This window comes from Choloepus didactylus, chromosome 6 (genome assembly GCF_015220235.1).
Source record: "Choloepus didactylus isolate mChoDid1 chromosome 6, mChoDid1.pri, whole genome shotgun sequence".
Taxonomy (NCBI): Eukaryota; Metazoa; Chordata; class Mammalia; order Pilosa; family Megalonychidae; genus Choloepus; species Choloepus didactylus.
The window spans coordinates 89903588-89919384 of record NC_051312.1 but is presented as its reverse complement, the minus strand read 5'-3'; the positions used below and the strand labels follow the sequence as shown (position 1 = coordinate 89919384).

Sequence of the window (15797 nt, the reverse complement as noted above, 5' to 3'; positions counted from 1 at the left end):
ATTTGGGGCACAAAACTCTGGAGGCTAGGAGAAGCAGGTGCACTGGGAAGCTGGAAGATGGTGAGCATGGAGGGAGAGGAGGAAGTGGCTGTGGGGGAGGCAGGAACCAGTTGTAAAGGGTCAGAAGCCAGCCAGGGTCTGGGTGGTGTGCCTAGGGTGCACTGAGAAGCCATTGGGAAATTTATTTTTATTTTTATTTTTTTTTTACTGAGAATACTTTATTTGCTGGTAGAAGTTGCTAAAAATGCACAAAACAAATACCAATAAAAAATGTACTGTATTTGAATCTCCCTAATCTATATAAAATGAATGGTATAACAGCATCTGCTGGAAAAATGCCTGTATGGACATTTCTTATTTTATGCCCCCTTATAAATAAAAATAAACCTTTTTATTCAAGAGTATATAAAATCTGGGAATTCATATCCATATCCACAGAGGGTGTATGGTTTTTGGCAGAGATGCACTGTGTCAGAATTTCATCTTAGCTTGTCAATGTTCTCCATATTTCTATGGTCCACAAGGTCAAACAAATCCAGTGAGCTCCGAAACACTCTTCGGCAATTAGGATGAGCTGCTTACTCATAGGTTTAATAAAAATGGTTAGCTCTTAAAACATAAAAAGGCAAAATGTTAAAACAGTTTTTAAATTGTATGACAGGTAAATAAAGTTAAAAATATTTTTTTCTTTACTCAATGCTGAGTTTTCATAAAACAGGTATATAACAGTGTTTATCTTCACAGCTGTTTTAAAAATTTAAAATGTCTTCCTCCCTCCAGAAAAACACACACACATCTGTGCTGAGATAAGTCCAATATTAGGACACACATGATTTTTCAGGTCAGTCTTTCTGAGGTGACATTCACCAACATTCTCTTGAATAATTTACATGCTCCTCTTCTCAGTCACTGCAAAAAAGGGATTGACCTCAATCATTGGATTAAAAAACAAATCAATCAAAAGTGTTTTTTCCCCATACAAGCTATCACAGTATATAGGCCTCTAGCTCTAAATAATAGAGTTCCAGATTTGTAAAATTTCTTCAGACTTCAGAACATAGGCATTCCAAATCCTGAATCGTCTTCTATGATAGCTGCAGAGTCAAAGAAGTCTGGCCTTAGCTCAGCTCTCTCTCGCTGATTTCTTGAAGGGGGCAGATCAATAACCATGGTGTCTTCGAATTCTTCATTCATATCTTCTAACTGGCTCCGGGATTACATCATCACATCTTCAAAAATGGGCTCAGCATCATCCTCCATCAGACCCCGAACAGCATGCCTTACTCCAGTTCTCACTTTCATGTAGTTCATTCCTGTTCTGTCCTTCTGATTTAAGTCTTCTAACTTTGGCTGGCCTAACCAAGAGATCTGCATCTGAGGATTGTGTAAAAAGTCTGGTTCAGAACCAGGTTCAGACTCAGGTTCCTGAATCTGCTCTCCCATGGGCTGGCTATTCTCCCGTAGTACAGTGGAAGTGAGCTGTGGTGCTGGCAGGGGTCCATGGGTCTGAATCGTGGTGTCAGTCCTATTTAGCCATGTGTTATCCAGACTTTCATGTTCCACTTGTTTTTTGTGAAGTGGGGCCGTCCTTTCTTATTTCTTACTGATGAGATTTTGCTGCTGCTAATTCCACTGTTCACAGACATTCTGTCGTCTTCACCACCAGTAATTAACGAATTTCTATAGGAGATGAGTGGAAGCCATACATCTTCCCTCCTTTTCATCATCTGCTCGGTGAGGAATTTCTCTAGGTATGAGTGAACAGTCTTTTTGTCCTGTCAAAGAAGTTTAGAAGAAAATTCACTTAGTACTTCAAGGAAAGCCAGATTAGGAGGTGGATATTCTTGTCCTTTCTGATTTTGGTATTTAAAAGCAAACTCTATGCCATCCTTGTGAAGCGTGGCAACTGCTTCTCGTGTCTTGATCTGCTCTAGTCCAAATGTAAGCACAAAGCGACGGGCCAGTTCTTTAATGCCACTGACATGGGCAGATGTCCTGTCCAGGTTGGGACTTGCTCTTGAACAAGTTCATTAAACAACTGTTGCAAACTGAGAATGAGGGTCTTGACACACTGAATTTTATCAATCTGCCTGGTTTTACTCAGCGTTTCCTTAATAATATCACCATAGTCATTGTAATACTTCGTGTAGTGTTTGAAGGTGTCTGTGGCTGCATGCATGTCAACAATGTCATAAATGATAAGTTTGCTGAAGGCAGCAAGCAGATTCCTTCTTTTATGTAAGGCCTCAATTTTATTAGCTTCATCTTCTTCATCTCCCTCCATGCTTTGATTCTCCTCATCTTGGTCAATGAAAACGTGATCCATCACAAAACTGAGGAGTTCAGACTGAAGTCCAGTATCTGGATTAAACACCAAAGGTTGAAGGCCCTCCCTGCCACCTGTCATTAATTGGTGGCTAAAAATCATTAAAAGGTCACAGAGCAACATGAAAGCCTGTTCTTTCACTGGACTATTAACATTAGATAGGCACTGTTGGCAAACAGCCAGAAAGGATTTCACTGTTTTTCTCAATACCAACAAATCCTCTTTGGAAGGAGAACCATCAGTAATTTTCACCAACTGCCAAAGAATTGAGTAATGGGACACTGTAGTGCCTGCACGACTATCTGTTCTGGCATAGCTCCATGCTCAATTCCAGTCTTCAATAATCTGTAGCAGTTACCAAACAGATCCCATTTTGTGAGATCATGAGCATTGTGAAAAGAAGTTAACCTCTTTAATGTAGAAAGAACATTGAAAATATCATCATCATCGGCTTCTTCTCCCTCTTGCAATAGATCTTCCACAGAATGATTGAATTGGTCTGCAAACTCATCAATCAGCTGGCTTCGAGCTATGTCAACTCTGTTCTGGATAGTATATTCTTCACTGCATAAGATGCTATAGGTTTTACTGCAGGCTTCTAGAACATCTGATTCTACATGTTGCTGCACAACAAACTTAATCTGCTTTAATGGAGCATCCAGACGCTTTTCCATTCTCCCTGTGCTGTAGATTTCTAAATCAAAATACTGTGGGATCTGTAGCAAGTTTGCTACCTTCTCTGCATCTGCAGAATACTTTGATGGCAACATAGGAAGTGTGATAATAAAATGTTCAGTCAATTTGTTTCTATCATCAGTTTGAGTTTTCCTTTCTTTGGCAGTTAGCACTCTCTTGCCAGTACCCCTTCATTGGGAAATTTTAATCAAAGTAATGACATGGTCAGTTGCTACGTTTGGGAAGATCCTTTGGTTGTGAAGTGGATTTGAGATTGTGACTGATTAAATGGCGGCAGGAAGAGGCTTTGCAGGCCAAGAGGCAAAATCGAGGATGTTATGTAGATACTTATTAACTTAAAGAGAGGAGACAAATTTCCACAAAATTTGAATTGGAAAATTTCAAAATTAATAATAATTGAATAAATTTTTTGTAATTCATGGCTGCTAATGTGAAGAATGAAATCCTTTTGTGGGGTATGGCATTTCATGTCATTGCAGTTCAAAGTTAGTGTTCCTCATCATCAAATCAATCATCTGTAAAAATCGTTCTTAGCTTACAGGTCATACAAACACAGGCTGTAGTTTGCTGACCCTTGGTCTAGACTAATGAGGCTCTGGCGAAGTGAGTGAGAAACAAAGGAGGCTCCCTACCATCCCACCGCTGCAGCAGCCACAGGATTGCAGAGGGCTCCAAAAATGCATCTTTGTTACAGTGAGGGACTGAGGTCTTTCAGCCAACATCCTGTAATCACAGCATCTCAGGGCAAGGAGGACCCCAGAAGTCCCTCTCCACCCCTCTCCCAGGGCAAGACTAACATGTATGTGCTCCTTGGAATCACACTGTATCCCAGATAGGGAAAGTGACTTGCTCAAGGTCACAATGCAATTTCCTGACTGAGTTGGGATTTGAACCCAGGTCTCCAGATCCCCAGCCCTGAGTTCCTTTGTCTGTACTACCATGTTCTCACCATGGACCCCAGCCTGCTTGGAGAGGAGGAGTATATAGGCAAGGGGTAGTGTCAAGACTCACCTGCCTAGGACAAGGTGCTTTTCAGGCTCCTCCCTTCCCCTCCTGGCAGTCCAGTGGCAGACCAGCCCACCTGATTTAGATACCTTTGCATATGTAACTTCCAGATAAGGAATCTGAGGCTCAGAGAGGATGCATAAATTATTTGGAATCTATGGCAGGCTGAAAAGGTATCTGTGCCCTAATCCCTGGCACCTAACTATAGCAGAAAGGAAAAAAAAGGTCTTTGCATAGAAGAGTAAGTTAAAGATGTTGAGATGGGGAGATAGTCCTGGATTATCTGGATGATCCCTAAATGCAATAGCTTATGTTATTAGAAGGAGGCAGAGAGAGACTTTTACTAGAATAGAAGGCAGAAGGTGATGTAATGATGGAAGCAGAGAGAGAAATTTGAAGATGCTATGCTGCTGGCTTTGAAGTTGGAGGAAGATGCTACAAGCCAAGGAATGTAGATCTAGAGGCTAAAAAAGTCAGGGAAATGGATTTTTCCCTTAGAACCTCTGGAGAAAATGTGGCCCTGCTGACACCTTGCTTTTGGCCTGTGAAACTAATTTTGGAGGTTTGGCCTCCAGAACTGTGGGATGATAAACTTCTGTTCTGTTAAGTGACCAAGTTTGTGGTAATTTGTTATGGTAATCACAGGGAACTCATACAACATCCCATAGCAGTTTTTTAATTTAAATAAGCTTTTAATTTTCGAATAGTTTTGGATTTACAGAAAAGTTACAAAGACAGTACAGAAAGATCCTGTATAACCTCATCCAGTTTCCCCATTGTTAATATCTTACATTACTACTGTACTTTTGTCACAACTAAAGAGCCAAGATTGGTACATTACTCTTAACTAACTCCACACTTCATTCAGATTTCACTTGTTTTTCCCTAATGACCTTTTCTGTTCCAAGACCCCATCCAGGACTCCATATTGCATTTAGTTGTCATGACTCCTCATCTCCTCTAGTCTGGGACAGTGTGCTGGATCAGTTATGTACCCCAGAAAAGGCTGTGTTCTTTTAATCCAATCTTGTGGGGGCAGACCTATTATGGGTAGAATCTTTTGGTTAGGTTGTTTCCACGGAGGTGTGACCCCGTTCTTTCAAGATGGGTCATAATCCCCTTTCTGGAGTCCTCTATGAGAGGAAAAAAGGCAGAGACATTTTGGGGAGGTCAGAGAAGTTAAGAGATGTAATCCAGAGTTTGCCCCCAGGAGAAGCTAAGAAAGAAGCTAAGACAGAAGCCCAGAGACCTTTTGGAGAAATCCACAGAAACCAGAAGCTAAACCTGGGAGAGAACCAGCAGACTCCAGCCATGTGCCTTGCTATCTGACAGAGGAATCCTGGATGCCAGCAGGCTGCCTTCGGAGTCCAGGTATCAACTCGATGCCTTAATTGGGACATTTTCCTGGCCTTAGAACTGTAAGTTTGTGAACTAATAAACCCTCATTGTAAAAGCCAATCCATTTGGGGTACATTGCATTCCAGCAGCTTTAGCAAACTGGATGGTTTCTCAGACTTTCCTTGTTTTTTGATGACCTTTAGTTTTGAGCTGTAACTGGTCAGGTATTTGGATTTATCTGATGTGTTTCTCCTGATTAGATGGGGGCTAAGTGTGTTGGGGAGGAAGAGCACAGAAGTGACGTTCCGAGCTCAGCACATCAAAGCAAAGGCACGTACTGTCACCCCGACTTATCACTGATGTTACTAATCTTCGTCACCTGGCTGAGGGAGTGTTTGCCAGGTTTCCCTTCTGTAAAGTTACTCCTTCTCCCCCTTCTGGTTACCCCTCCCCCATTCACAATATCCTTTCTCTACTTCGGATTCTTCTATACAGGAGATTTGTGTCACCTCTCCCATTTATCTATTATTCAGTCATGTACTTTTATCAGTAGATACTCATGGATATTTATTTTATATTTTGGATTATAATCCAATACTATATGATCTATTTTATTGCTCAAATTGTTCCAGCCATGGCTTTTGGGGACCCTTTCAGGCTGGCTCCTGTGTTCCTTTGGCACCCCCCTCCCCACCCATCTTTGTTTTTTGAGTACTCTCTTACTTTCTGGCACAGCAAGATGCTTTAGGTTCATCTTGTACTTTCGCTACCCCAGCCCTAGAATCAGCCATTTCTCCAAGGATCCCTGACTCTTTTTCAGTAGTGAATGGTTTTAGAAACCAAGATCTGGGCCCTAGATATGCTTGTTGCTAGTGGGGTGCCATTGCTTCTAGGCCCTTTGAGCAGACAGCTAGGAGATATATATGTGTATACTAACCCTTGAATACATGCATATAATGATTTCTGCATCTTTTTTAAGCTAAACGTGAGTTCACACTGATGTCTCCCACTCTAATTTCTTACCGTGTATTCATTCCCCCCTCCTTCCTTTACCATTTGAAATTTCCAACAGTGAGACAACTGGCTCCCACCATCCACCACTGTTTACTTATTTGTTCAGTCTCAGTGTACATTGCAGCAGTTTCAGAATTGTTAATCTGTGTCCTCATGAGAAATAACTTTACCAACTAGAGTGCAGTGTTTGTATACAGTTCATTTTGTCATTAGTCTTACAATTTCCAGTCAAAACATTCTTTACCAAAATTTCTTAGTTCAGTTTCCCCTCATACCCTTCAGTGAGGTTTTCTCATACATCTGTAATACAGATAGATTCTTTTGACACAGTTTGTATTCCATTCTGGGAACACCCAACCTCCTGGCTGATTTTTAAATTTAATTTGTTTACATTAAGGTTCACTCTTTGTGCTATGAACTTCCGTGGGTTTTGACAAATGCATAGCATCATGTTTTCACCATTACAGTACCATTCAGATTGGTTCCACCACCCTCAAAAATTCCCTGTGCTTGCCCTTGTCAAACACTCCTCCCTTCCCCTGACAACCACTGACCTGTTTTCCATCCCTATATTTTTGTCATATGTCATATGAATGGAATCACACAGTATGTAGCCTTTTTGGTCCGGCTTCTTTCACTTAGCAAAGTGCATTTAAGATTCAGAGCAGTGAAATAAACAAGGCACATAGGGACAAATGTTGTATGATGTCACTCATGTGACATTCCAGATTTAGCAGATTCGCAGAGGGAGAAAGTAGATTAGAGGTTACCAGAGATTAAGAGGGGAAGGGGAATTTTTTGTTTGATGGATATAGAGTGTTTGTAAATAATAATTTATTTTAAAGAAGATTCATCCATGTTGTGTGAATTAATGTCTTGTTCCTTTTCATTTCTGAATAGTATTCCATTATATGGCTCACCACAGTTTGTTTATCCATCTACTTACTGAAGGACATCTCGGTTGCTTCCAGTTTTTGATAATTATTAATAAAGATGATATAAACATTCATTTGGACATGCATTTTCAAGTCAGTTGGGCAAATACCTAGGAGCACAATTGCTGGCTTATTTAGTAAGTTTATATTCAACTTCATATGAAACTGCCAAACTGTCTTCCAAAGAGGCTGTGCCATTTTGAATGAATGAGAGTTATTTTAAATTACAGCACTTAAGTCCAACTCTTCTGGTCCTTTCCTTTGTTTCCCAGGCTGGCAGTCAGGAGGTCACACCTTACAAGACAGTACAGGCTTTGCAGTCAGACAGATTTGAGTTCAGATTCCACCTCCACCACATAAAAACCATGTGACTTTCAACAGGTTAGTTAACTTCTCTGAACCTTATATTGGGGTTTAACTCTCCGTATATGCATAATGTCATGGGTTGGGTCCTGCAGGAAGCAGATTTTGAAGTGGAGTTTACCCTGCAGGATGTTTACTAGAGACAGCCTTTGGGGGCAACACCTGTAGAAGGAAAGGAAGGCAGGAGGGTTGAGCAAAGAGAGAGAAGTCGATCTGCAGTGGCCCATCAGAGGCGTTCTGATTTGGGCAGAAGTGGTCAAGCCTTTAAGCCCTATCTAGATCAGTCATTGGCTATGGGCCACTTAGGGATAGGTGTGCCCTTGGGTGAGGGGCAGCTGAAGTGACCTCAGAAGGGACTGACAGCATCTTCTGCAGCTGGGGACAAGGAGTCCTTCCTTGAAGGAGCGTGTGAGTGGCACAAACCAGCACTCACCATAAAAAGCAGAGTGGAAAGAGTACTGGATGAGAGCCGGAAGACCAGTCCTGCCACTTACCCACTGTGTGACTTCAGGAAGGTCTGTAGTGGTTTGAAGTGGTATGTACCCCAGAGAGGTATGGTCTTGAAGTCAATCCATATCTGTGGGTGTGGACCCATTGTAAGTAGGATCTTTTGGTGAGGCTACTTCAGTTATGGAGTGACCACCTCATTCAGGGTGGGTCTTAATCCTCTCACTGGAGTCCTTTATAAGAGAATGAAATGCAGACAAGGGGAGAAAACCACTAAAGCAAGAAGCTATAATTCACAAACTGGGAAGAGAAGGGAGAGCCCAGCAGATGCTGCCATGTGCCTTTCCATGTGACAGAGGGGTCCCGGATCACCAGCAGCCGGTCTTCAGGAAGAAGGTATCATCTTGATGATGCCTTGATTTGGACATTTTCACAGCCTCAAAACTGTAAACTTGTAAGTTACTAAATCCCAATTGCTAAAATCCAACCCATTTTATGGTATCTGCTTTTGTAACCACAGGTTAAGAATTAACAGATGATTATGATTACTGAACTAGTCGCAGCCTTGTTTTTGCTTGTTATTATAATGATAACAACTCCATCTCCACATGTTTGAATCTGTAAAAACCTAGAACTCCTTAGACTCTGGGAGACAGAATTTTGGGCTGATAAGCATCTGATCTCCTGCTTCAAGCTTAGCAATAAACTCTTTCTTTGAAACCCTGGTGTCATAGATTGGCTGTTGTGCACATCAGGCAGAGAACCTCAGTATTGCTTTCAGTAGCCCAGCAAACTAGAACAAAGTCCTTCCCTTCTCTTCCCTTCCATTCCTCAGTTTACCCAGATGTAAGTGGGTAGAACAGCAGCCCCGACCAGTTCTTGTACAGCATTTTAGCAAGTAGTTTAGCAAGGAGTTTTATGTGCACTAACTCACAACTTTATGATAGTAGTGATAGCTACAAGTTCCAGGGCAGTGCTGCTCAAGTGTAATCGGAGGACCAGCACCAGCCTGCTCACTACATTACTGGTTCCTGATAAACTAAGTACAGGAATTGGGAGTAACTGTTTGGAAACATTTATAGCAATGTGGTAGGGTGAGTTGATGTCTTTTGACTCTAATAATAAAAAATGGGGGCCTGTGTTACATTTATCTTTGTTTTCTTAATTTGCTTTTCTTGTAATTCATTTATTTTGTATTTTATGAATGTATAGGTCCATGAAAGACTGGGGGAAAAAAAAGAACAAAACTGGCTGTTCATCACAGAAATTTCAAGGAGCACTCTTTGTGGGCATCAAAAGGCAGGCTTTTGATGATTTTTAGTTATTTTTTTTTAGTGAAAAGGCCTCTTTTAATCCTTTAAAAGAGGCTGCCAGAAAGGGTCTGCCTGCTCATCTATTTCCAGTCACTATCTCACGAAAGTTGGATCTGGATATAGGTAAACTCAGTAAATGGCTCAGGGTGCTGATGTGGGTCATTAAGACAAATGCCCGGTTCAGTTCAAGGCATCCTCTCCCTCCTGGCCCTTAACTCCATCTCAAAGACCTTCCCCAGCTCTTCCATGCCTCAGGGATAAATTCCCAAGTCCTTAGCTGGACAGTAGAGTTCTACCAGGCAGTCAGGGACCCTGTCTACCTTGTCCACCACTCTCTCAGCACCTGGCACATAGCAAGTGTTCTGAATAAAGCCTAAACCTCCAGCATCCTTTTCCCTAAACCTCACCCAGTACCCTGATTCACACCCATAATCATCACAGCACGTGCCCTGCACTTTCCCTCCTCTCCGCCTTTGCTCAACTCAGCAGCTGTCGTCTGGATGCCCTCTCCGCCTCTTTGCCTCCTTCTGAGCCCTAGTGAAGCACAGCCCCTGAAGCTGAGCCTTGCCCCACAGCACGTGGCTGCTGGCTTGCTGTGCTGTCTGACCCCTTACTCACCCTGCCACTCTTGGCCCCATCAGCCATAAAGTATTGTCAGACGGGGTGGGGCCCAGCAGGCCCTTTGTTTGCTGTGGGTGATGTCTGAGAACTTCTCAGGTCAAAGGGCAGCCTGAGTTCCAGAGGAGATGCCAACTCCCCTTCCCTTGGGGGCCTCTGACCCTCTCTATCCATGCTGGACGTATCCTGTGTCCTCTGGTCATGTTTCTGTGTACGTGTTGGGGTCAGGGGGAGACCATCTTCCCCACCCAATGGTGAGGCCCCCAGAGGTGGACGCGGGGGACCCCCAGAGGAGTTGTCAGGTGGGAGGTGCTAGCTTACTAACTGAACCTTTATGTGTGCAGCTCCTAGCACACTGTATCACTTGGGGATGCCAAGTGCTGTAACAGATACTCCCAAACACAGTGGATTGACTCAATAATAGGGCATTTTTTGCTCACACGAAGTCCACTGGGGGTGTTCCTGTTTGGGTGGCTGTCTTGGGCAGTCTTCCTCTCAGATTAGGGCTCTATCCTTCTTTCTTATGCTGCCAGTGTCTTCAACATGAGACTTCCAAAGTTGCTGCAAAAGAGGGACAGTCCTCTTCCCTCTGGCTCCTCAAGTATCCCCCACTCCCATTCCTCCATCTCCCACCCTGGCGCCTTCAAGTCTAATGACCACCTCATACTCCATCCCAGCCAGGCCAGGGGGTCATGCTCATCGTGCTTCCCCCCACCCATTTGGGTGCCCTCCTCATGGCTGCTCGGCCTCCATCCTTCAGGTTCCCTTGTGCACAGGGCGCAGCATCAGAGTAACCCAGTGTAGTCTGAGCGTTAGTCCTCTGTCTCCCCGTAGCCAGCCTCCGAGGTGGCCCCCAGTGATGCTCGCCTCCTGGTATCCACACCCTGTGCAATCCCTCCTGAGAGTGGGCTAGACTTACGGAGTTGCCTCTAAAAAACAGAATAGGGCAGAAGTGGTGGTATGTGACCCAGAAACTAAAGTTTAAAGGCAGTGTGGCCTCCCTCTCTTCCAGACTGCTTGCTCTAGAAGGAGCCATGTCACAAATGACCCTGTGGAAGGCCAATGTAGTGAGGAACAGACGCCTTCCCCCCACAGCCACGTGAGCCAGCTCAGAAATGGACCCTCCACCCCAGAGTTCCAAGACTGTAGCCCCCACCAACAGCTTGGCTGCAACTTCATGAGAAATCCTGAGCCAGAGCCACTCAGCTAAGCCACTCTCAGATTCCAGACCCTCAGACACTCTGTGAGATAGTGTTTATTTTTCAAGCTGCCCAGTTTTGGAGTAATTTGTTATACAGCAAAAGACAAGCCATACTTAGATACCCAGAAATAGGGTGCTGCTGTAAGAGAAACCTAAAATGAGGGAGTGGCTTCAGAACCAGGCAGTGGGCTTTGAGGGGAGCATGATGCCTGAAGAAACTGTTAGTAGAAGCCACATAGTCTTGATAAACCTTACTGGAAACTAGGGGACAGGAGATGCTTGTCACTAGTGGCAGACCGTTTCGTGGTACTGTCACCTGCAGTAATGCGGAAGGTAGAAAATGTCCTGAGTGATCTGGATACGGAGAACTCCTGGCCGAGTATTGAAGGTGCCACCTGGTTTAATCTTGCTGTTTGTAATAAAAGATTATAGTAAAATGAAGCAAAATGGAGCCAGGATTGCTGGTTTTGAAGATTCCCAGCCCCTCCAGATGGCAAACAATGCTAAAATTAAGAAACGCCTTCCAGACAAATTGGGGGCACTTCCAGGAAAGCACAGTACATAAACAAAACCAGGGGTATCACCGTAAAACCCATTGTTAAGATCACAGAACAATCAAAAGCAGGGCCTCAGAATACATGGAGCTCTGTTTAGAGTTGAAGGGTATGCCTTACAGACCTTCTCAAAGGGCAGATGACAAAGGGCCTTGCATGTCAGTCTGCGTGGGAGTCTCAGCATTAGTGTGTGGCCCAGGAGACCAGGTTTATTTGAGAGGGGACTCGTGGTGGGAAGGCTGGCGACACGGCACTGGAGGCAGGGACATCAGTGAATGTTACTTGCTCAACAGATGACCACCTGGGGTGTTGAGTCCCACAGCAGAGGCAGGGGCAGTCTGGAGGACCTGGGGGAGACCCCTGACTCAGCCAGGAGCACGGGGGAAGGCTTTCCTGATGAGTAGGACTGACGCAGACAAAGGGTGAGACTCCAGGGGAGGTGGTGCTCCAGGCAGAGGGAAGAGCGTGGGCAAAGGCCCTGAGGGGAGAGAGACCCTAGTGGATCCAAGGGACAGCAAATGGTTCAGTATAATGGGAACAAAGGGGTGAGGGAGGCAGAGAGATGAGGCTGGAAAGAGCGGGGGCCTGGTGTGGGGGTGGGGAGCAGTGAATGGCAGGCTAAGATGCTTGGGCTGTGAGGTGGGCATCTTCTGTCTTCCCAGACCCCTCCACATCCATTTTCCACTGTCTCCTCCGTGCTTTTTCCTGGGAGACCTGCCTGTGCAGAAGGCAGCCACAGACCCTCATACCCTCTGTATTAGTTAGGGTTCTCCCTGGAAACAGAATCAATGAGAGATGTCTCTTATTATCAAATTGTAAAAGTGACTCACGCAACTGCGGGAGTGCACGAGTCCAAATTCTGCAGAGCCGTCAACAAGCTGTCAACTCCAAGGAAGACGTCCGACGAACTCCTCGGGAAACGAACCGACAACTTTGACGAACTCCTCAGGAAACGAACCGGCAACTTTGAAGAACTCCTCAGGAAACGAACCGACAACTTTGACGAACTCCTCAGGAAACGAACTGGCAACTTCGACGAGCTCCCCAGGAAAAGCTTCACTGAGCAGCTGAAGAAGAAGTGAAGGTTCTCTAACCGTCCAGCTTATAAGCCTCCAACTGATCACCCGGACCAAATACAGCCAATTGCATTCTCTCACTGTGGAAGCACGCCCCTTGATGAGTCATCAGTCAGCTGCAGTCAATTGACTGATGATCCGACAAACCAACCAGCCTCAAATAGCCTCACAGGAATCGTCAGGCCAGTGCCCGCTTGACCAGACGGCTAGGCCACCTAGCCAAGTTGACACATGAACCCAACCATCATACCCTCTAACTTCCAACTGGGTTCAGGCAGTGGGGAGCCTTGACAGGAAATGAAGCGGAGGGAGGAGAGTGAGGTGGCAATGTCCATCACCCGTGGGGTCACCCAGCACTGTCTGTGCCCCTTGACCGGTGGTGGCCTCCTTCACAGGACTCTGCTGGGTTCAGGTCACCGTGGCCTCCACTTGTCTTCCCGGCTTCAGGGTGGCAGCAGTGGGCACAGCCCTGGGTTTCCGCACCACCCTTTGCGGTTTCCAACACCCTGCACACACCTCAGAAAATTGTTCCTTTGTTAAACCCTCTTCAAATTTTCCCAATCTGAACATATCGTCTGGTGCCTGCTGGGACCTAGACTCATACAGAGGGAGATTCCCAAGCACTAGCCTGCCCAGCCATCCCCTGCCCCCTTGCTGCCCACTGTCAAAGAGAAGGCCCTGGATGGTGGGGAGGGGGGCAGAGGCTATAGGAATGCATGTCCCAAACCCAAGAATCCAGAATTCTTCTAGTCAGGGCACTTGTCTCCATCTCACCTACCCTGAGGACACATGCAAACATTCAGACTTCTCATTTGGGACTGATGGATCATGAAGAGGTCAACATGGTCTTCTCTGGCTCAATCTGGTTCACCTTCCAGAGGATCGAGACAAGGCTGGGATGGAGCTCAAAGGTCAGGCTTTGACCAGCCTCCTTGGTTACAGAATGGGGAGGAAGGCAGGAGGGCCAAAATCCCTTCATTTATTACATTGACATTTATTGAGTTCCCTTTTTGTGGTGGTCAGGAGCTGAAGTTACAAAGGATGAGTAAGAAGTGCCCTCATGGAGTCATAGCTGAGAATCAGACGTCATCTTAGCCAGTAAATGAGGCTAAGAGGGAGGGGAGGAGGCTTGCTCAGACAGACAGTGATGGAGCTGAGTTCTCCTTACCCACCTTCTGGAACCCTCTGGCTGCCACTCTATAGTCTAAAGGACCCAGAAACTCAAACATACTTAGGGTGAGTGCAGGGAACTTAATGGCCACCCACTCCCATATAGCTTTGGGAGGGAGGATGGTTACAGGATGAGGGACTTGTAGGAGAGGGGACTGGGGCTGGTGGCATCTTTTGTGCTGTCACTCAAGGTTAGAGGAAGAAAAACCCAGTCACTGCTCTTTTCCCTGTCCATTGAGTGACATCACAACAGAGGACAGAGACCTCAAATCATTCTCTTCCAGCCCCCTCTCCCATTCCAAGGGGAGTAGACAGAGGCCAAGAGGAGGGAGAGATTTGTGAAAGTTTCATAGCAGGAGTGCAAATCACAGATGGCAGAGTCTGGTCTGCTCTCCCACATTGCCAGATCTGACTTGGGACCTGGCTTGGGTGGAATTTGCAGGAGTCTGGGAAAGCTCTGGAGATAATGTTCAACAAACATCTCCAGGAAGCCTTCTTAGATCACAGCAGCTCCAGCTAGGCTCTCTAATGCTCTCCATGGCTGCCAGCCCTGCACTTGGGGCAGCACCTCCTCCAGCTGGAGGTGCTCAGTGGAACTCCAAGTGCTGGTCAATGGGGACATTGTACTTGAGCTTGTGGGTCTCAAAGAGGTTGCACAGCTCCTCGATGTAGCGCTGGTGCAGCTGGTCCACTTCTTCCTTTGAGGGGTACAGCGTCTGCTGCACCTCAATGGGCTTCCCCACTGCAAGGCACAAAAGTAGGCAGCAGCTCAGAGTGGGAACCACCCAGGTCACGGAGGATCTTGGGACAGGTACCCAGCCCCATGGGCAGCCTTGCAGGAAAGTGCTCTTACTCCCATCCCTTTCCACCGTAATTTTGGGTGACCAGTTCTAAGATATGAGGGCTTGACTCCAAGATTCTGATGTAACAACAGCAACAGCAGACGTCATGATGAACCAAGATATGTACATCATCTGCTTAGTGCATTATCTCCTTTAAGCCTCATAACAATCCTGTGGGGATCAAATCTGTTATTATTCCTATTTGACAGGTAAGGCAATGAGGCTCGGAGAAATTAAATAACTTGCTCAAGGTCACAAGGTCAGGAAGAGTCAGCACTAGGTTTCAAATCCTGGAGGTGGCTCTTAATCCCTGGGTCCTATGGTGCTGGGAGTTTAAGATGCCACTATTGGAGATACTTGTATTTCTGAATGTGACAGGCCCAAAGACCAGGCATCTCTTCTTCCCACCCCTCCTTCCATACTACCTGTAGTGCTCTGCTCATCTGAGGGAGGACTCGTAACCTCCTTCCTCTGGCTGAGAAGGCAGCTCCCCTGCCCTCTCCTCTTGGGAATAGCTCTGGAAGTAGGAGCAGTATTAAAATTCATGTATTGCCACATGGCACAGGGATGGTCATGATATAGAGGTTCACCAAGTCTGTGCTGAACTAAGAGATAAGATGGGTGGGTGGAGACAAATGGGCCTCTCTCTACAGAGTTTGGCAGAGGAACCTATTAGGAATCCAAAAATAAAGCCAAGAGGCATCCAGACAGCTGAAAAAGGTGATGCTAAGTACATGCACTAAAGTTCATGCCATTACTCATAGGAAAATCCCTCAGGCTCTAATTCAGAACCCATTGATTGCTATTTTACACACAATTTTAACAAACTTGAATTCCCTTCCCTTTATTCCCCTTCTAGGATAAGCCTTATTAGATCCTCTGGGTCAGAACTAAACCCT

General features: G+C 45.4%; 2 protein-coding genes across 6 annotated transcripts in view; both read right to left on the bottom strand.

Annotated features, from left to right (window-relative positions):
- Positions 1-848: 848 nt before the first annotated feature.
- LOC119537211 (cohesin subunit SA-1-like) lies at positions 849-13221 on the bottom strand. Its single transcript, XM_037839761.1, is given in 7 exon segments — positions 849-1583; positions 1586-2011; positions 2014-2651; positions 2735-3081; positions 10771-10984; positions 11512-11665; positions 13137-13221. Coding segments are annotated over 7 exon segments (2397 nt in total). The 3' UTR covers positions 849-1050.
- MOGAT2 (monoacylglycerol O-acyltransferase 2) overlaps positions 13030-15797 on the bottom strand; it is a 32958-nt gene continuing 30190 nt past the window's right edge. For 2 of the 5 annotated variants that reach the window (XM_037840699.1, XM_037840701.1), the window contains exon 6: positions 14676-15415. In XM_037840699.1, coding sequence (XP_037696627.1) covers positions 15243-15415 — 173 coding nt within the window. In that variant the 3' untranslated portion in view covers positions 14676-15242. Of the gene's footprint in view, positions 15416-15797 lie in introns of all 5 variants that reach the window. The other 3 variants (XM_037840698.1, XM_037840702.1, XM_037840700.1) reach the window with 3 other exon arrangements.